The sequence below is a fragment of the Colius striatus genome, chromosome 5, assembly GCF_028858725.1.
Source record: "Colius striatus isolate bColStr4 chromosome 5, bColStr4.1.hap1, whole genome shotgun sequence".
In the NCBI taxonomy this organism is placed as follows: Eukaryota; Metazoa; Chordata; class Aves; order Coliiformes; family Coliidae; genus Colius; species Colius striatus.
Window position 1 is genome coordinate 33,498,748 of NC_084763.1, and position 20,895 is coordinate 33,519,642.

The 20,895-nt window shown below is 39.8% G+C and overlaps 1 protein-coding gene across 3 annotated transcripts in view; it reads left to right on the forward strand.

Moving 5' to 3' along the window:
* The first annotated feature begins 1,172 nt into the window (after positions 1-1,172).
* SGCE (sarcoglycan epsilon) overlaps positions 1,173-20,895 on the forward strand; it is a 38,180-nt gene continuing 18,457 nt past the window's right edge. Inside the window, exons 1-5 of one of the 3 annotated variants that reach the window (XM_061996885.1) lie at positions 1,173-1,334; positions 10,172-10,276; positions 14,496-14,618; positions 17,087-17,244; positions 20,607-20,679. In XM_061996885.1, the coding sequence (XP_061852869.1) occupies positions 1,220-1,334; positions 10,172-10,276; positions 14,496-14,618; positions 17,087-17,244; positions 20,607-20,679 (574 nt within the window). In that variant the 5' untranslated portion in view covers positions 1,173-1,219. The remainder of the gene's footprint in view (positions 1,335-10,171; positions 10,277-14,495; positions 14,619-17,086; positions 17,245-20,606; positions 20,680-20,895) is intronic. The other 2 variants (XM_061996886.1, XM_061996887.1) reach the window with 2 other exon arrangements.

A 20,895-nucleotide genomic window follows, 5' to 3' on the forward strand; every position in this document is an offset into this window, starting at 1 on the left:
CTGGAGGGACAGCCCTGATGCTGTGCGAGCGGTAGTCATAATATTGATATCAACAGTAAGCACAGCACTGCAGGAGCTGCCGTGGGAAATCACTACCACCCCAGACCCACTACAGAGCCTCTGCTCTATCAGGACACACACCTGTCACATCCCGAGTTCGCATTAAGTAGGGTAGGCCTTATATGTATTCACAACTTTTTCGTGAAGGGACTGGAAAATGTTAATCATTTCTGGGAAGGGGTTGTCTCCTTCTGGCGCATGCTTTGTTCCACCTTGGGGGTCTTTCTCACCCTCTTTAGGTGTTCATTGGAGGAAGTCAGTAGTCTTCCTCATGGTGTCCTCCAGGCAACCTCCGTGTGTATATCTCCGCAAAACTGGTTCAAGCTAATCTTACCAAAACACCTGCCAAGCTGCTGTTACAAGAAGCAGAAACACCCTCCTTATAAAAACCTGGTTCAAGCTGGTCTTCTGAGACACCTGTCAAGCTGCCGTTACGAAAAGCAAGAACAAGTTATATAAGAACAAATAAAGCTACCAAAAATTACCATCCATATTCATTGATCCACATTGACACGAATCTGGGGAACACGTTTCACAGGGATACAGATTTCAAAAGTGGTAAGATGTTTAGAAATAGGATGTTGCCAAGGTCTTCGGCTATGCCATCCTCCCACACAAAGCAGCGCATAGCACACCTAAGGTGTTCCTGTCCTCTGTTCCTACTGCTTGTGGCCTGGCTTCAAGGGAGGCTGCGGGGCTGTAGAAGGCAAGTCGTCAGATGCCACAACTACCGTCCTCTCTTCGCGCCTCGCTTCCCCGGGGCCTCCTTCCCGCCAAACACGCACAGCGGCCCTGGGGGGCGGAGCGGCTGTGCGCGCCGCAGGCTGCGCCCGTCTCTCCACTGGGATGGCGCCGGAACTCCGGCACAACAGACACTGGGCTCTAACACGGGCTTGCAAGCCAGCCTGCCTACGCCATCAAGGGAACGGGTTCTGCGGACTCTGCTCCCCAAGAACTCCACGGTGGGCACCGCAACTTCCCTCCCGCTCACCCATCCCCACGACAACATATCACCCACTCCCCGTCCGCGGCGAACGGCTCCTCCCGGCATGCCTCGCGGGGCAGCGGCGCTGCCTGGAGACTGCCGGCGGGGCGGGGCGGGGAGGATGCTGCGGGGCGAGGCGGCGGCGCGACAGGGCACGGCGCGGCACGGCGGAGGATGCGGCGGCGGTGGCGGCTGCAGCAGGCGGCGGAGGAGCGGGGAGCGATGCGGTACTGCGCGGCAGGGCCCTGGCCTCACGGCGGGGGTGCCCTCACCACTCTGCTGCTGACAGGTCGGTCACGGCGCCGTTTCGCGGCGGCAAGTGGGCGCGGGCCTCGCCGCCGTGCCCCCCTCCCCTGAGCGCTTCGCGTCCCCTCCTGGCGGCGCCGCGCCCCTCCCGTGTTGCCCTCAGGCTGCGCCTTGCTCGGCCTTGGTTTCCCCCCGCTCCGTGACGCCCCGGCATCTCCCAGGCCGCGGCTCTAGCGCCTTCGCGGCGCGGCGAAGGACACTGCTAAAGCGGCACAGGGATGGCGGCCTGCCTGCGATTCGTCTCTCCTTTTGCGGAGCGGGCTGCCGTAGTCTGCCCCTCCCAGCGCGGCGTCTCGGCAGGGAGCGCCCCCAGTCCGGCGGGGCCCCGAGTTACGGAGCCTGGCTGGGTCGGGGGCCGAGGCCCGGAGGGGTGGGAGTGGATTTTCCGACAAGATGCGGGAGCGAGGACCGGCGGAGAGGCGCTGGCTGGCGGGGGCGGCACCGCCCGCTGCTCTCCTCCCCTCCCTCCACCTAACACGGCTGGGTCCTGGGTCTGTGGTCTGGGTGATTTTGAGAACAGACATATCTCCGCACTACCTAATTTTCCCCCCACTCCAGTTATTTTCCATCTTGAGTACTTAATCCAATTGTCTCAGAATTAAGACTGCAGAAGAGGTCTTAAACCAGCTCCCTAATGCATGTAAGTAATAGCTGTCATGCGTTTGGCAGTTTTCACACTTACAAGGTTCTTCACAGTGAAATACTTTAAACGGATAACACTTTTAACAGCAGCCCAGCTATGGGAATGTCTTTGTGAGACCATTGTTACCATAAGACCAAGTTAAAAGCAAGAAATATATTCTTTTGGTTATGTTGTGGTCTGAGGTGGTGGTGATGTGTCACTTGGAAGCTAATAATCTGCTCACTGTCTTCTTGAATAGTATGTAGGTACACTTCTAATACTTCCTTAAGAATATCGCTATACCTGTCATAGAATACTGGCAGCAGAAGTGCCAGGAGGCATTGGATATGTTAAAGACGAAGTTAGGACTTAAGTGTTAAGTTGTTCAATGTGGAGGTAAAACTTTGCATTTGTTAGATGTTAGATAGATGCTTTCTCCTTATGTGGAAATTCTTCCTGCCTCTTCTGCCTTCTTCTCCCAAGACCAATTGTGGGATAACAACTGAAAAAGAACTAGGGCAGTCTTAGGATAAGCTTGCAGTATCAACTAATATATTAAGTTTAAAAAAGTTCAACTGAAATGAACTTCTAGAAGCTGAGCTGTGATCTTAATCCACAAGTCTCTTCCAGGCTTCATAGTAAGGGGAGAGGTCTTAAGGCTTTTTAGTGTTAACTTTTCCACCTCAAATTCTGACCTTTTTAAACTTGGTTCTGTTAGATTTCCTTAGTTAAAATGGCAGAATACACAGTTTGAAACTGATGCAAAAAAGGAAGCATAAACTTAAATTCAGTTAAGTATTTTTAAACAGGGATCTGTATAAATTTTATTTTTCATCAAGGTGGTAGTATGTTGCTGGTCTGAATTCAGGTACAATACAAAACAGCTCGTAGAAGTTGAATGATGCAAACTGTCCTATAAGCTTACCTGAACACTTCCCCATTCCCCTTAAGCAAAAGAAGAACCTGAAACACATCCCAAAACAATCCATTGTTTTCATGCTTGTTGTTTCAACTGTGAGCATGTAAAAGAACTTCCAGCCTTGTCTGCTGGCTCTGAGATGTGTGACAGCCCTATATGAAAATCCTTTCTTTTGAATACTATTCTTAAGTAGACTTTGCAGTGTTGAAGCATTACTTAACCAGGGAAAAGACATCTTAAAAAATGTAACATGAGAAGTAGCACAAGATCTATAAATAGATCTATTTGAGTTTTTCTCTACTAATAGAGATGATATTTTTTTTTCCCCTTTCTAATGTAGCACTTCATCTACAGAAGAAACTTGACTTGTGCTTTTTTTGCTTCTTAAAGATGTATGAAACATACAGGCATTTTGGAGAAGGCTGGCTGCTACCAAAAGCCCAGATTGTCTTACCCTTCCAGTGGCAAAACGTTAACTTAAAATTCAGGGTTTTCAAGAGATTTAAGAATTTAAAGGGCGTAAGAGTGATTTCAGAAGTTCAACACTTGTTCCTAGGGATCTAACAGTGTGCAAAGGTACTGACTCTCAAACATTTTCTCCACTGCTAGAAAAGAATGGGGTATTGCTATGATAAATGCCATTTAGGATTAAGCATTTCTAATACAAACTAAGTAATTGTTCTTTGACTCTGGTTTCGTGGTAACAGCTGTGGTAGAAGTTTACTAGATTAAATTAGTAGAGATGTCTGCCGTATTAGTTTGGCAGAGCAATGAATTGCCCCCATGTTCTGCTTCTACAGACAGTAGTCATCAAAATTTTTGAATGATTGTGGCCATTTTATAGCTGTTGCCCTGTATTTCCACACTTAAAGAATAAGTTATCAGTGCTAGTGTTGTTCCTGGAACTCCTATTTTATCCCAGGAGTAATGTGTTGTAGAGCAATGGAGTTGTATTCCTCCCTCCCTATAAAGGGGGAGAAATCACATAATCATTTTGGTTAGAAAAGACCTTTAAGATCTTCAACAACTAACCTTGCACTGCCAAGCCCATCACTAAACCAGCACCTCATCTATGCATCTTTTGCATATCTCCAGGGGCGGTGACTGTACCACCTCCATGGGCGGACAATCCAATGCTTAATAACCGTCTCAATGAAAAAGTTCTTCGTAATCTCCAATTTAAACCTTCATTGGTGCAACTTGAGTCTGTTTCCTCTTGTTCTGTCATTCATTAATGGGGACAAGAGACCAACCCCCACCTCACGGCAGTCTTCTTTCAAGTAGTTGTAGAGAGTGATCATGTCTACCCTCAGCCTTCTCTTTCCAGATTAAATAACCTCAGTTCCTCCTCATAAGACTTGTGCTCCAGACCCTTTCATAGGGAGGGAGCTCATTAGTCCTCGCTTAGGAAGCTGTATTTAAAAGCTACTTTGCTGCCAGAAAACATTCTCCTGCCCTTCCACAGCTAAATGATTCTCACCACTTCTCTTGTGGGTGATGAATAACATGTACAGTGATACTGTGAATTGGATCATTTAGCTGAAAACTAATACACCCACAAACAGAATTTTTTCATCGAAATCAATTTACTGACCAGGACTGGTATAGGATCATACTGATATGTGCTGGGAATCTTCCCTTTCACAGGGCTGCAAACATAGGCTAGTTTAAAACAACTGTGAAATTACAGGCTGGGACGGGTAGTTGGGAGGCTGAACTAGATCCCTGCACTTGTCCTGCTGTTCACAGCAGAAGTGCCATTGGCAACACTCTGCTTCTCAGCCGCACCCTGCAGAGGCAGGAAGAATATTTCACAGATGATCTGGTGTTTTCAAACTAATACCATAGCATATCTGCCTTTTTTTCTTTTGTGGGTGCAATCATCAGGACAAAGAAACAAGTTTTCTTCATACAGGGCTTGGAATCTCTGCATGTGGCCTCTACTTTGTACTAATCTGACCCAGATCAATAAAGAAAATCTATAAGTAGTTGCTTATGTAAGCAATTGTAGGAGGGAAAAGATAGCCATTCCTTTAGCATGCTTTTCATTACAGAAGCACATAATTTATAGATAGTCTAGCTTATCAGGAGACATCTTAGAGGCTGTGAAGCTAAACAATGAAAAGTTGTCTTTATAGCAAGAGATCATCTTCTAGACCTACCTTTCATTGTGTAGAGAGGGGCTTATTTTTGCTCCTGAATGCTTTCAAATTTGGTTAGAAGTTGATGAAAGTACTTCAAAAGTCAGTGTCACCAAAGTACAATCCTTTATTTAGAAGAAAGAGTATTTCCAATCAGACTAAGTAATTTCAAATTTAGATAAAAATATTTATTTTAGTCTCTTCTTGAATAGATATTGATCAATTTACAGCAGACACTCCCAGTGTGGGCCTTCTTTTGGCAAAACTCTAGAAGAAAGGAGTTGCTAGTTTTGATTACTTCCATAGGAATTTGAAAGAAACAAGAGAGGAGCCAAGAAACCAGAGAACACGTATTAGTTTTCCTCCTAACTGGCTGACGTGCTTTTCAAGCAAGTAGTAGCAAGTAGTAGTATAACCAGAAGGTGCTCTAATTCGAGCAGAGTTTTTACATTACATTCTCAATGCGAGACAGGCTGCTACAGACTGAGAGCTGAAGGTATGGGCTGAAGTGTGTGCTGATAGATATTGCTGTGTTGGAATTGACATCGACATGTTACGTAGGTTGAAAGTATACATTGTTTTGTTAACAGCATTGTTATGGTGCTCATTATGTAATATCAACACAATTTGTTTACATAAACTGTGTCTAAATGTTTTTAAAATTGTAATGCAAACAACCAAAATATCTTTTAAATTTAGATTATTTTTAGTAGGAGTCCAAGACATGAGGATAGGTGAGAAAGAACAATCTAGTGATCTGGCAGAAATCTCAGTTTCTTGAAATCTGTGACTCTTCTGAATTCCTTTAGTCTTTAAGATCGATTGCAACCTCAGAAACTTGGAATGAAAATTCAGGGATAGTCTGATAATTCATCCCAAGAGATGACAGAAATGAAGAAGGCATCCTGGAATAACAGGCTTACAGGCTGACCTGGTGATACCTCTTGGTTACAACACGGTCCTGAGGCTGGACTGCAGAAATACGCATTATTTTTCTCACCTTTGTGGAAAAGCTGATCTAATTTGGTTCTCTTGCCAGGCCTGCATTAGGAAGGAGAGTGTTGGTGGTTAAATGTTACTATTAATTAAGTGTGAGGTTTTTCTTCTCCCAGTACTTAATTTGCATCATTCCCAAGAATGCAAATGCCAAAGTTTTGCAGCAAGACTGACAAAATTCCTTATTCGGTTACTTTTCTCAAATGATCTTGGAGAAATACGCAGGTGTTACAGTTATCGATGGATGGCACAGGCACTGGTAGAAAACCATTACCTACTGAACTAAGCTGAATTAAGTATAGAGCTTAAAAACAGTTCTGGGCATGATTTGAACTTTTACATGGTTATAACAAAGGGAGTACAGAGGGACCTGAACAAGCACACAAATTAATTCTTATTACTTAATAAACTGTCTTTGAAGAGGATCTGTTAGAAAATAGCCAATCTCAATGTGAATTTCCACTGTGAGGATCCCCTTTAATTAAATTTCTATAGTGATGATTGCTTATGTACTGTATATTAGGTAGGAAGAAATGGTGCAGAGGTTGGACAAGGGGGACAGTAGGTGTTAGTGCAGTCTCTGCCCCTGCTAGCGAGCAATGGGACCCATAGGACAGACATCTCTGTGCAGATTTGGTGAGTCCTCAGTGACTGCCTAGGTACAATCTCGACTTGAGCAGTGGGCTAAGGACCTTGATGCAGATGGTTGCTTGATGAGTATTTTGTTGTAACTCGCTGTCAGTTTCTGACTGTTCCACTCCATAGTTCTCAGCAACCTGTCAAAAATTTGTGCTGTGCGTGGACCTGTGCTTCCAGCTCAGGATGCAGGAGAGGCCTCCGAGATGTGTGATGGAGGAGTGTGAAGGTAGTTTTTGGAGCAGGGTTGTGTGGTAAGAGAGTAAAGGGTAGTGAAAGCATGACCCAGGGTCCTCATCTGAGGCATGGAGGTATTGAGCACTTAGTTAGGTCAGGGTCACATGTGGATATGTGAGAGACAGGAGAAATGCTGGATTCTGAGAGGCTTGGCACTGTGATACATTAGTAATGGAAGAGATAGGCTTGAGATCCTATTTCAAAGAAGCAGTGAAGATGGTGTGTGCAGGATGGTGTGTGAGTGTTCAACTGTAGTAAAGGAATGGGGAAAGTGAAGTTGATCCCTGATACTTTGGTCCTTTTCTAATTGCAAGGTGGCCAGAAATTGTTGTGGATATCTTTGCTGTTAAATATTAATATTTAATATTTAAAACCTTTACATAAAACCTATGCAAATTTAATTAAAGAAAAGGAAAAATAGTTTAAAATAATAGAATTTATATTTATAAAAGAATACAAATATAATTGAAGAAAATTAAAGGAAAATTAAAAGGATTAAGGAAAATAAAGTTAACAGATTATTAAAGAAAAATATAGGAAAGAAGGAAAACAAAATGAGAAGCACTACAAATGTAACTCACATGGGCATGTTCAAGACCCACGCACAGAACTGAGAGTTGCTCCTGAGGTGAGTGCTAATGATGACAACATGTAACAAACTGAAGAGCCTGACACTATTAACGTTTTGTTCACAGTTGAGTGCAAGGCTGATAAAATTAATTCTAAACTGTTTCTGATAAAACGTGTAGTTTGAATCCCCGCATTCTGCAGTATAAGGCCTCTTTTGTCATCCTTTAGTCACATTCACAGATCTTCCTCGAGCTTTCTTCATGTTGTCACTATGCTTCCTGAAGGCTCTATGTAAGTACTAGACACAGCATTTGAACAGTGATTGTATCTGTGTCAAGGACAAAAAGAAGATCTCTCTGTTCCTCTTTGATGATGTTGTTGCATACCAGCAGTTCTACCCAGCCTTCTGTTGAAAACTTCTGTTCTACCAGTTGTTACCTGACGTGTGTCCTTGGTTTTTATCCAAGTGCAGCATCCCTGAAGTACGTGCTCTACAGTGTGCATAAGACACACCACCTTTGTTCCTTGGCGTGCATTCACATTTTATGCTGTTGAAGTGCACATCACTGATCATCTTTTTGTCAAACAATGTAGACTGCTGCATTAACGGCATATCATCTCAATTATTTATTTGCCTCCCTGCCGTTGTTTTTACCTGAAAATTTTATTAGTATATATTGTACATCCAGGTCGTTTTGTGTATATATATGTATAAAGTCAAATTGCATAAGGCCAGTGCCAGAGGCTTGTGAGGCTCACTAAAAATCATAACAAATTAACTATGCAGTAGCTCAATCTCTATTGCTTGAGACTACTCTTCCTCTGGGAGAGATGTTGAATGGGCAGTGCCCTCCCAAATTCTTTCGTTTCACAGTTGAAATTTGAAATCAAATAGATGGTGATATGTATTTCTATTAAAACATCACACTGTAAACACTAAGATCTGAAAACAGGCACACAGGTTGCATTTCCAGGTCTCCTGCAAAACTCAGTGTAGGGTGGAGAGGTGGACAGCTATACCTAGCCTAATGTGTGAACCCAAATCAAAGACACTGATTGATCATTTATATTTTAAAAATTGTCTTAGAACCTGTCTTTCTCTTTTTCTTCCTTTTAAATTTTGTATCTAGTTTCTCAAAGTGCCGGGTGATGCACTGTATATCCAAGGGTAGTGTCATTCTTGTGATATTTATCAGAAAAAAAACTTGTGGGCTCATTAAGAGTGTCAGAAAAGACGGATTTAAGTCCTTGCTGACTGTGCTAAATATAACAGTTCTCCATTTAATAATTCAGTAATCAAATCTTGTATTAACTGTTTTGCTTGGTGATGGTTTGTAGCTGACTGCGTCTGATTGCCAAGCTCATCCTGTTGAAATATTGGAACAGCTTTATTTTACCTTTTGGAATTTTTGGAGTATTCCAAGAATTACAGAAAATTTACACTGAAGGTCATACTCAGTACTGAGTTGGATAACCCCTAGGACAGTATTAATATATTAAGACTTGCAATGTATACAGATCAATTCAGCAGGGAGAAAGTTTTCCATCTTGCAAGACAAATGTAAAACAGTGGATGTAAATAAAACCTTTTTATTCAATCAGATCCTTTGTGTATATTGAAAGCCTAAAGAAACGTAACAAATTTGTAACGTGGAAACATCATTTTCTTGGTATGGTAATTTGAGCATGTATTTTTTTTGTTACATTTTGTTCTCAATAAAATTTTAGATGTTAGTAAATTATTGTTAATAAATACCTCGCTCACATGTATATATTGAGTATTTGTGTATTGTGATGATTGTTTTATCCAGATCTGATCTGCCTTCTAAATTCTCTTCAGAAAATATGGTATCAGTAATGTAATACCTGACTGGTGCCAACTATGTCAGCAGAAGTTTCCACAGACGTTTAAGCTTATAGTGTAAATGATACTTTTATACTTTGAGTGTTTGCCAACAGGTTTTGATTTCTTCCTGCAAACTGGTGTGTATGAATGCAAGTACTGCTACTTGTTTGTTTCTTATACTGCTATTTTTACAAAGAAGATGCTAATCCAGCAACGTCTTTTAACTGGGGTTTACTGTGAGATATCACTCCCCAACTATTTTTTTTAAAAAGACTATCTATTATGGCCACTTTCACCTTCCTAGCATCTGACCACAGTTCTTTCCCTCTACCCTTTCAGCTGGCAGATAACTAGGCAAGCAGCTAATATATCTATTATTCATCACTGGAGAAAAGGAACAAAAGAAATGAGAGGTGAGGAAGGAGCTTTCTCAGGCAGTTCTGCTTCTGGTGGAATTAAGTCTTTCTGTGAGCTCCACAGCTGCTTTCTCAGTAATCCCTTGCTCCTTACCACATAAAAACCTTCTTGCACTTTCAGCTATACCAAACCAGCTGTTTTCAAGTTGTGTTCTGGCTGCATGGGATGAAGATTACATCAACAAAAGTGTCTGCAGAGATTTAAGCATTTATTGTAAACTTAGCTGACATAGAAGAATGAGTGTTAAAAAGGTGACTGTCAGAAAGGTAGTATATATATTCAAGTCAAATGCTACCATTTTTTTTTAACGTAAGGTCCCTAAACTCTGACTAAAACCAAAATGTTGTTTAGAGGGCATCTGATTCCATCTGATACTTGGTTTGTGGGAGTCTGTTGGTCTGACTAATTTTTTTTGCATTTGTTTTATTCTGAAAAGCTTTTTTATTAAGCTGTGCTGAAGGCAATAATGGAACAGTTAACTGGACGACAAAGCAAGCCCACAGTTATATTATCAGCAGAGTAAAGGCTGTTGAGAAAAATGGTGAGTTTAGGTTGTAAATTTAAATCCCATGTTGGTTTAGTCAAATCTGCTTTTAATATTACTCTTGCTTTTTCAGTCATGTTTTTGTTTTAGGAATAAGACACTATTTCAAGGTAAGTAATTTGGAAAATTTTACATTTCTTCAGTCTTTTAAACATTCATATACCTGTGTGTCTTTGAGTCTTCCCCACCTTTTCCTGTTCCTATAGCTTTGCTTGAAACAATGGCTGTATGTATACTTAATATTGCACATTTTCTTCTCACGGCTGATGGCTTAGAGATACCTCTGCAGTTTACTTAATACAATAACTTGTCTGTAGCACTGTAAAAAAATCTTTTCCTATACATATAGAAAAAGGCTATTTTACTGTCATTTAGGCAAGTGCACATAGAAGATTTGAGCTAGTGTACACTACCTGAGAAAAATCTTCATACCAATTGCCCATCCAGGCAGGCAGTCCCCCAATCCCAGTCAGGGATTGTGCTTCATCTGCTAAAATTCAGTGGGGACAGGACCCATTGAAATTCCCAGAAAAAAAGTCAGGTTGGTTTTTTTTTGATCATCATCGACATGCAGGCTTCAACCAAAATGGTAAATCATCTGAAATTTCTGGATACTGGCGTCATCTGTGTCTGATAACAGGGTCTGGGCTGGAGGCTGATATAATCCTAGCTGAATTCCCGTCTCTGCTCATGTTCAGGACCTACAAGAAAAACAAATGGGACAGTTTCTGTACATGTTTCAAAAAGTAATACATGTTTTCCAACCTTCAGTTTCCTTCTTTCCTGGTCCCAGATATATCTTGGGATCTACACAAAGTCCTCCAAGAAAGAAGGAAACTGTGCTGATGAGGTAGCTGATACTGTCTTCTTTTTTTCTGTCAGGGACCTGTTGTGATCCTTTGTAGTGAAGACTTTTAACTTCCCATGGTTAGTTTTACGGAAGCTTTTTACAGTCTCTGAAATTTTTATTTGCCCTGGCAATTCATATCTGTCAGTCTGCTGTATTAGATTAGTATCTAGAAGTTGTATGGTGATCTAGGGATGAAACTCAATATACTTAAGATGATTGCACATTCATCTCCAGTCTCAGGCAGTCTCATGAAAGTAATTGTGGGTTTTAAAAGCTTCTGAAGAAAATTGCATTTCATTTGTTTCATTATTGAAAAGCAATGATTGCTGTAGTGGGCTGAAGACTCATCATTTTCCTACTGATTTTGAAGAAACTTCATAGGATAAAAAGATGAAGGCTTCCCTGACAAGGAGAGTGAGAACTTTTGAACTCTTAATTACTAGGAATGGGCAGGCACTAGTGGTGGCCATAGATTTACTCTAACAGACAAAAGAAATATATGGGTTTTTTTTTCAGTAACTGTTGATGCTATTATCCTTCCCTTCTCTAACTATTGCTTATGGAAAAAATATATATTACTTTTACACGGTTCTTCCTGTTTGAAATGGGTTTTCATTGTAGCATCAGAAATAGAAAGATGTATTTTTTTTCTAGATATGTGATGCATTTTCAGCCAACCATCGTACTTTTTTTCATCTTTTTTACTTTATTAATGTTACAAATTACTTTTTCATGTTTTCTTGAAAACATGTCTTTCTGACCTACACTAAATTTCCAGACTGCTTTTAAGGTGAAACTAAACTGTTCAGGTTGGATAGCGCCTGCATACCAGGGATGGGAAGATGCTGAGGCTCTTTCTGTTCCTATAGTCTTAGATATCATCTAACATTTTAACTCCAGTGTAATTCTTGTATTCCATGGAATGTGAAGTCCCTCTGAATGCTGAGACAAGCATCCGAGGCCTCATTCCCTACTAATGAGTGGAAAGTGAAGCCCACTGCTTACTGAGCAGTGGGGTGAGGAGAGAGGAGAGCTCCTTGGTTTCCTCCACAGAGACTGGTTTCCTTGCTTTCAGTCTACTGCTGAAACAGGGACAGTGCCCACAGATCACCCTAAATTGCAATTTCTGGAGTTAAGTAATTCATTTTAAAAGAAGAAAAATATAAGTAAAGTTCCAGAGCTCCTGTTGTCGAGAAAATAAAAATCAGAAGACATATGCCCGAAGAGTTCAGTAAATGAGGTGATTTTAAAAAATAAGAACATCACAGTTTTTAAATGTCATGGTGGGTTTTTTTGCAGGGGAGATGAGGGAACTGTGCAGAAATGAGGACAAGAAAGATTTGTTTAGCTTTTTAAAAAATAATCTGGGATTGGCAGTCCTGCACTGTGCTCCGGAAGACCAAGGTTTGTTCCAGTAGTTTCCTTTTGCATGGCATCATTTTGTAGGTGGTCCTGCTCTGGCAGAGGGGTTGGACTAGATGATCTTTCGAGTTCCCTTCCAGCTCTTTTCAGTACTGTGTTAAAAGAAGCAGTTTCCAAAAACTACTGTTTTTGGAAAGCAACTGCTGTTGAATCGTATATCCAGTGCTTAAAACTATTAATTCTGCTTAAGACTATTACATCCTGCAATATCAAGCTCAAAGAGTGGGATGTATGTAACTTAAAGGTCGACAGTACAGATGTCTGCATCTCCTTTCAGCTGTCAGTGGAGATCTAGGCAGGGGAGCCAGGGATCTGGGACATGATTCATCTCATTTTAGAGGAGAAATCAAATTAATCAACCCCTAGGAGCGTCTGTTTCTTCTCTGTTGACTATAAAAGGAGCCTGACTACCACAGTGGTGAATGTTGTTTCTATAGGAATCTAAAATTAGGTGAGATGGATTCCAGACAGAGTACGTGGTGTGAGGGATGGAATAACTGTGATTAATGCCTAATTAGCAGTGCCTTTTTAAACAGATCTCAAAGAAGAAGGTTGGTGTAATGATAAGGCTGGAAAAATTATACCAGGATTAGAAAAATTACAGAAGCTCGATCAACTTTTTGAATGTATCTTGCTTATTGATCCAAGTGTTGAAATTACCCCTTTTTATCTTCTAGGAGGTGTGAAGTTGCTCCTATGAGTTTTTTACAATTACTCTGAAGTCACTTTCTGAGTTGCTTTTCCCTATGACAGCTTCACTGTGCTGTATGTTCTATATTCTTTGTTCAGAGATATGACTTCCCATCAAGTTTCTTTCAATTTAGCAAGCAAGGCAGGTAGCTCTGTGTCTTTGTGTCTGCAACTTGCTTTGTTTGCCACTTGGGTAGTGCTCATCTCATTGACAACAATTATTAGCAATTATTGATTCCTTCAGGATGTTGACTTAAAATTGAATAGTATTATGGCTTACAGTCAGTCCTGCTGAGACACTCTGAGAAGTACCTATTAGATCACTATTTGGCCTTTATAATTAAATTTTGAAACTTGTTGATAAAGTGATTTCTTGTCCATTTAATGTATTGTATTAATTTTTTAATTCTCCTGCCTCATTCGAATGTGTATACAGGACTGTGTCAAATGTGTTACACCTAATAAGATTTGCTTTTGTGAACTTAATTTGTAACTACGTAAAAAAATAGCATATTGCTTTTACATGTGCTGTTTGTTCTGAATTAAATTTCCTTTGGGTTTTCAATTCCGAGTCCTGTAAAATTTGGCTTCATTTTTGGTTTGCAATCACTGACACCTGACTGGCTTATAATTGCCTTCTGTGTCTTTCTGTTTTATCCTTCAATACAAGCATAACATCTTCAGTAGTGAGCTCTCTAACTATATCTTTAGATGTATGTTATCTGAACTTGTAAGAAAGTCTAGTTTTAGGAACTCACAGAAATCTTAAAGTGAATTGTTTTGTCCTTTTCTGTACAAAACCTGAAAAATCTACTGTTTCCATTGACTGGTGAGGTTTCTCCATATTTCCCATATTCCTTATTTTTATGTAATATATCTAGAAAAGACATTGTATCGTTAATGTATTTATACTCATGTGATATTACAAATAAACCAACTATAAAATTACAATAGCCTCCGTCAATTTCTTTTTGGAATAAAAATAAAGAGCTTGTGCAATTTCTGAAATCCTAACACATCTGGGTTTGCATATGGCAATGTTGGAAGGGATCCTGTTGGGCAAAGAGAGGATTTACTCTGTGTTCTGTTCTTAAGTCTGTGCAACCTTTTTAAAACCTCATTAACAGGTATCTAATATTTGTTGCTTTCCTTTTCCCAGATTGCTCACACTGCTGTTGAAATGCATGCTGTATTAAGTAGAGCATGTCTCATTTTTGCTTTTTTCTATTTCTTGTCTTTCCTTCTGCTTTTCAGTGTACACGATTCTGTCTAAGGTGCACTCTGATCGGAATGTATACCCCTCTGCTGGAGTTCTTTTTGTTCATGTTTTGGAGAGAGAGTACTTTAAGGGGGAATTTCCTCCTTACCCAAAGCCTGGTATGGGTTGTTAAGATCTTCCATATTATGTAAAAATGTAGCAAATAAATAAGAATATTAACATCTGATTAGTGTACCTTACAGTTCAGCATATAACATTCAAAGGACAATTTTTAGTTTCTGTTGAAATATCTTTAAATTAAAGAAAATATGGGGTTCTAAAAGCTTAAAATGTTCTGGTTTGTGATCACCATCAGTGAAAAGATGCATATAACTGTGCATTATGACAAATGTGCTTAGTAATTGGGGAAGGCCTAAGAACACACTATGCATCTGAGATTAGGAAGTATAACTTTTCCTCGCTTTCACATTAAATGTGAAATTGTGGAAGCTTCATAATTAGATCTGTTAAAAATACCATTTATCTGATTGCTGTTTGAGGCATAGTACGTATCAGGCTGTATGAAGGAGTACTTGAAAGCATATAGTAAACTTGAGAAAAAATAGATTAAATCAATTATCAGACTATATAGTGATGTTTCTTTCATTTAATGCAATTGCTTCTTTGGATTTGGCCTTCCTTCTTTATTTAGGAACAGTTTAATGCTAGAAAGCTGTGATTTCCCAAGTATGGTGTTTAGATGTACACTTGAGGCAAACCTGAAGGACTGTTCGTTGGTAGGTTAGAAGATGTATAAACAGTCTAGGGGGGAAAAAGAGAAGGATAGACCATTCTGCCCCACTTGCTTATCAACAATGAGAAGGACTAAGAAATAGATAAATATATTTAGTTTTTTATATATATAAATATAAATTATAAATATAACTATCTTGTTTTCTTATAAAAATAGGAAAAACTTTTAGTAAATTTGCAGTATACACATAATCAACACCTGCTTCACTAATAAGCTTTGGAATTGATTTGAGAGTACTATTTTCAAAACTCACTTTAAAGAAGAAGTATGCTTCTGTTAGCATTAGTTAAATTTTGCAATTAATAAAACCAAATATATAAACAATGTCCTCTCCTTGAAAAATTGATAATTTTCCTGACATATATACCTGGGTCTTCATTTGTGTCACAGTGAAGTTTCCCTCTGTCTGTTTTCTCACAGTTTTTGCACATAAGTGGAACGTGGAAATTTTACTAAAGGTGAACTGTCTTTCAGATACAGCCCCAGCCTGTCTTGACATTTATGTCATTCAAAGGCAGCATGAATGTGATTTCAGATACTGCTGAAATTGTTGTACCCATAGATGATTGTGACCATGTCAGAAATTCACTAAGGCCAGCTTTTGCCACTATCCTTTTATGTTTGTCTGCTGTGCTGGATCCAGTGGCATGGCATACCTTTATGAAGGGCAAAGTAGAATGCATCACGGGTGGCTTTCACCTTTTCCCCCAGTCATTTCTGGTGTTAGGGATTTTGTTATGAATACAGTGGCCTACAGTACTGGGACATCTCAAGAGAACTGTGAAGAAGGTTAGTTTCATTTTGGTGCTGGTTTGGTGGTTCAGATCCTTTTTATCCACAGACAGATATGTCAATGCGTACCTGAAAACTGGTTACTCTTTGGCAACTTGTCTTGGCCTCTTTATTCCTCTCTGGAGGAGATGACAGCTGTTCTTTCTTGGCTAGGCTCAGTTTCTCCCTTCTGTGCCACCCTGCCTGTCGTCATTTGCCCTGCAGTTGCTTCTGCTGCCATTTCCAAGCCATATTGGAGGGCTGCAGTGCGGAAGTGTCTGCAGGGTCAGGGTGGCTGTGCCCTACCTGTGTGCCTCAGCTGTAAGGTGCTCACACCTCCACGGGGAGAGTCTGGTAGCGCTTGCAAAAGCTAAAATAAACAGAAGTCAAATCTGGCCATTTGTAAGAGTATCAGTAAGAACCATGAGAACCATTGTACTGGTTTTACTTTAGGGGCTTTTAGAGATTGCATCTGGACCATTGTATATAGTAGCCATCAGTGGACCCATTTTGCAGGAACATGGTCCTTTTTTGAATTTGTTCTGTAAAGAAAAACTACTGCCAAGCTGTTGATGCTGAAGACCTGTATGTATATCCTGATGCTAACAGAAGCTTTCAAACATCGATGATGACTCTTTATATAAAGCCTGCCCAGGTACATTGGATCTCTAGAGCCATTATTAAAACTTTTTTTTTTTTTTCCCTGGAAATTAAAAGACTGAGACCTTTGTGTTTTTGTCAGTCAGCAGTTTAGATGCTTCACTTCTAGGTGGAACTGAGCTCTGTAAACATCATAGCTACTGGTTAATAAGCACCAGGACTCTAGGAAGTACCAGTACATTCATCGCTACAGTTGGTTACATTTTTCAGATACAAATTTCTTCCTATTTACAAGTACTAAGTTCATGTATTTTTGATGTGTAAAAGTTAGCTTTTTTTTTTTCCTTCTTTTCGGGAAGATTTAGAAAACATAAGTCACAATAAAACGTTCTAGTGGAAACATAAAAATCAAAGCATATACCATTTTCTGGTAAATATTCTAATGTAGTTTTTCTTATCTAGGTGAAGTAAGTAATGATCCTATAACATTCAATACCAATTTAATGGGTTACCCTGACAGACCTGGATGGCTACGCTATATACAAAGGACACCATACAGTGATGGAGTGCTGTATGGCTCACCAACTGTAGAAAATGTGGGCAAACCAACCATCATTGAGGTATTTTCTTTCAAAAGTCCAAAAAGATGTATTTTGGTTTAGAGTATTAAGATTCAGAACTGTCAACAAGTATTGACTCTTATTTTGGAAAAGTTAATGACAATTTTAAAAAATGGTTGTAAAGCAGGGACAGGAACTTGTGACATGAACATTTTCTCTTAGGTACCATTATATCCTGTTCTGAGAGAAAGACAAGTTGTATGACATTTCATGTTTAACTCTTAAGATATAACTAGTAAATAGTAATAACCAGTTAGACTTAACATTCCTAGATGCAGTACCTTTTGATTCTTGCCCTTCATCTTTCTGAGACGCATTTCATTTCAGTAAATGATGAATATACTAAAGTTTTATTCAAAATACAGGGCAAAAGAACTTTGTAAACAACTGTACTTGAAGAGTAACTGATTTTGGAACTTTGTAGCAATCATCCCTAAATGTAAACCAGACATTTTCTTGGTGGAAAATATAGTGTTCATTCAATAAACAGGGTTTTGCAGCATTTGTTTGTTTGTTTTTTAAATGAAATTATTTTTCATCAAATATTCCTTCGTTTATTTGTTATGTTTATTGATAGATTTGATTTTAATTAGTGATTACATGTATTTAATGACAAAACCTACGATTTTATTTTTGACTGTTAGCTATCCAAAGGTTTAAAAGTGCTAATTATTCACTGAGCAGCAATTGAAAAGGGAAAAGGACTATATTCTCCATCATGTATATTATAAGCAGCAGACTAAAACAGGCACAATATGGTTCACAGTGTTAAGGAGAAATTTGCTTATTAACTTGCACCAGCCATTTTGCTGTCTCAGCAGTACATTTGTCTTAAACCTGTGATGAGTTGCTGTGGGTTTGTTTTTTTCCTGATTGCATTTGATACAGTTTTTCTTCCTCAAGGATGGCACCTCAGTGTTAAGGTATACTGTAGATAATTTCACCTATGCTTAATTTTCTATGTAATTTTATGTGGTTTATATGTAAAATTAATCACGTGCAGATGTACTTGCAGACTCCACTTAGCTTACTGTAGAGGAAAGCATTATTTAAAGTTATCTTTTTTTAAATAGCATGCACTTTTAGATTCTAGGATCTATATCAAGACCTCAATTCCAGGCATGGCCCCAAGCCTATATCGGAACTAAATCTTGCCTAGCGTACAAATTAATCCTTGCAGTCCCACTCAGATGTGGCTTTTGAGTTAATTCTATAGTAAGTGAGGAGGGCATATTACATTTGTTCTACTCCCTGGTGCCTTCTGAGAGGAGTGGTTGTGTGTTCCTGGCCTGAACGTAACTTCCATCATGTCATAATTCCTGACACAATGTCCTGGCCAGGCCAATCAATTGGAGGAGATCTCAGGAGAGCCCGATATTGCGCACAGCACTGCATTAGAGTGGATAACGTTCCTGAGCTCTGTTCAAAGTAGCGCAGAGATATTTTGTGTCTGAGCAAACCTTCTGTCCCGGGGCAACCTCTGCTACTGCACCACTGTTATTTGGCACAGGGGCATGGCCCGTGTGGGCAGCTCTTGCTGTGGGAGTGCAGGCTCAAGGTGGGCATGATCCTGTTCCTGTGCAGAGCTTGTACAGCCATAGAATTAGGTGTTCTAATGTTTACACTGCTGCTGAAACAACCTGTTGAAAAATTAACAGAATCTAGGATTGGAAAAATTTATTGGAATTTATCATAACATTACATAAGATGTAATTGTGTCATTTAGGCTTTTCCCTCTACACTGAAGTCAACCTGCAGAAAATATTACCATAGAAAAAAAGGGAAGTCCCAACCTCCTGACATCCAATGAGATCCTCCCTCAGTCTCCTCTTCTGTAGACTAAACAGCCCCAGGGCACAGGACTCCAGATGAGACTCTCTGGAGAGCAGTTCTGCAGAGGACCTGGGAGTCCTGATAGATAATAAACTAAACATGAGCCAGCAATGTGCCCTTGTGGCCAAGAAGGCCAATGGCATCCTGGGATGCATCAAAAAGAGTGGCCAGCAGGTTGAGGGAGATTCTGCTCCTCCTCTCCTGTGTCCTGGTGAGGCCTCATCTGGAGTCCTGTGTCGAGCTCTGGGCTCCCCAGCTCAGAGAACTTCTGGAGAGAGTCCAGTGCAGGGCCACTAAGATGATCAGGGGACTTGAACATCTTCCTTATGAGGAAAGGCTGCAGGAACTGGGGCTGTTTAATCTAGGGAAGAGGAGACTGAGGAGGGATCTCATTAATGTTTACAAATAAGTAAATGGTGGTTGTCAGGAGGAGCAGAACCTCCCTCAACCTGCTGGCTACACTCTTGATGTATCCCAGGATGCCATTGGCCTTCTTAGCTGTGAGGACACATTGCTGGCTCATGTTTAGTTTATTGTCAACCAGTTCTGTCACAATTGCCACTCCTCTGCCTCTCCTTTGTCCCTGAAATGAATGAACTAAAATTAGGAATAAAGTTAGTATTTTTCAGTTTGTTTCTGGAAAGTTTTATCACCTTTCAGAAAAAAAAAAAGGATAAATAATTATACTGATATCCAGACTTATTAGCTGTGTTTCTTGTGAACAGTTAATCATAAAACAACTTCGTACTATAGTCACCAGTGAGGAGTAACCACTTGTGAGAATTTCAGGCTTTTAAACGATGAGAGTTTTTAAACTATAAAATTGGTATCCTTATGTACTTTGATCGTGAAGGTGTAAGCTTCCAAAAAGAAGTTGTGGATGTTACCTACTAGTTTTCAGTTCCCCTACAGTTAATGATTCCAGGACTTTTGAAAAAAATTCTTATGTTGTAGCAATGCTTGTGAATCTATTCATGGAGTATGATTTCACTGAGTATGATTTCACTGAGGCTAGAGCTACAACTAAACACCAATCCTAGTCCCAAAGATGAGAACTCAACAAGCTTTCCTCCATCTGGTCTAATTCCCTGGGAGCTGTCAGTGAATGCAGACCTTACTGTATGGATGGAGGGGGATTGGAGGGCGGGTCGAGAAGTGGAGAAATGGGTCTTTGCTTATGGTTGCTCTTAAATGAAAGACAGCAGAAAAGAAAGAATGTACATGTATGGCAAAACACTGGTATTGGGACCACAACGTATTATTTTCACATATGTCCCTTGGATAATTATATTTGGCTATAGACTGATTGAGAAAATTCCAATACTCTTGACTTAAAGGTAGTACTGCATCAAATAAATTGACCTTACCTTTCAAGTTTTTTGTTGATGGATGAATGTTCATCATTTCAGAAGGAGAGAAAGCATTTAAAAGGTGATAAGTGTTTCTAAACTAACAATTTCATTTTAATTGACATTTCAATTTTCATTTCATGTTCCTGGATTGTTTTGCAATCATGTTTCTCTCTCTAGATCACGGCGTATAACAGGCGTACCTTTGAGACAGCACGACATAATTTGATCATTAATATAATGTCAGCAGAAGGTATGTACAGAAAATAGCTTGTTGTGTTTTGAACTGTGTAAGAAAAAACACGGGCTCCTGTTCTTTGTAAGATTAAAAATGCAGTAAAATAATTGTCTGGTTTTCAAGCCAAATGCAGGGGCATAAAGTAGAAGTAAGAGAATTTTCCCAGTTTTGCTTCAATCTGTTATTTTTATCCAGATTATAGCTGTCAGGTGGGACTGTTATTCATCATTT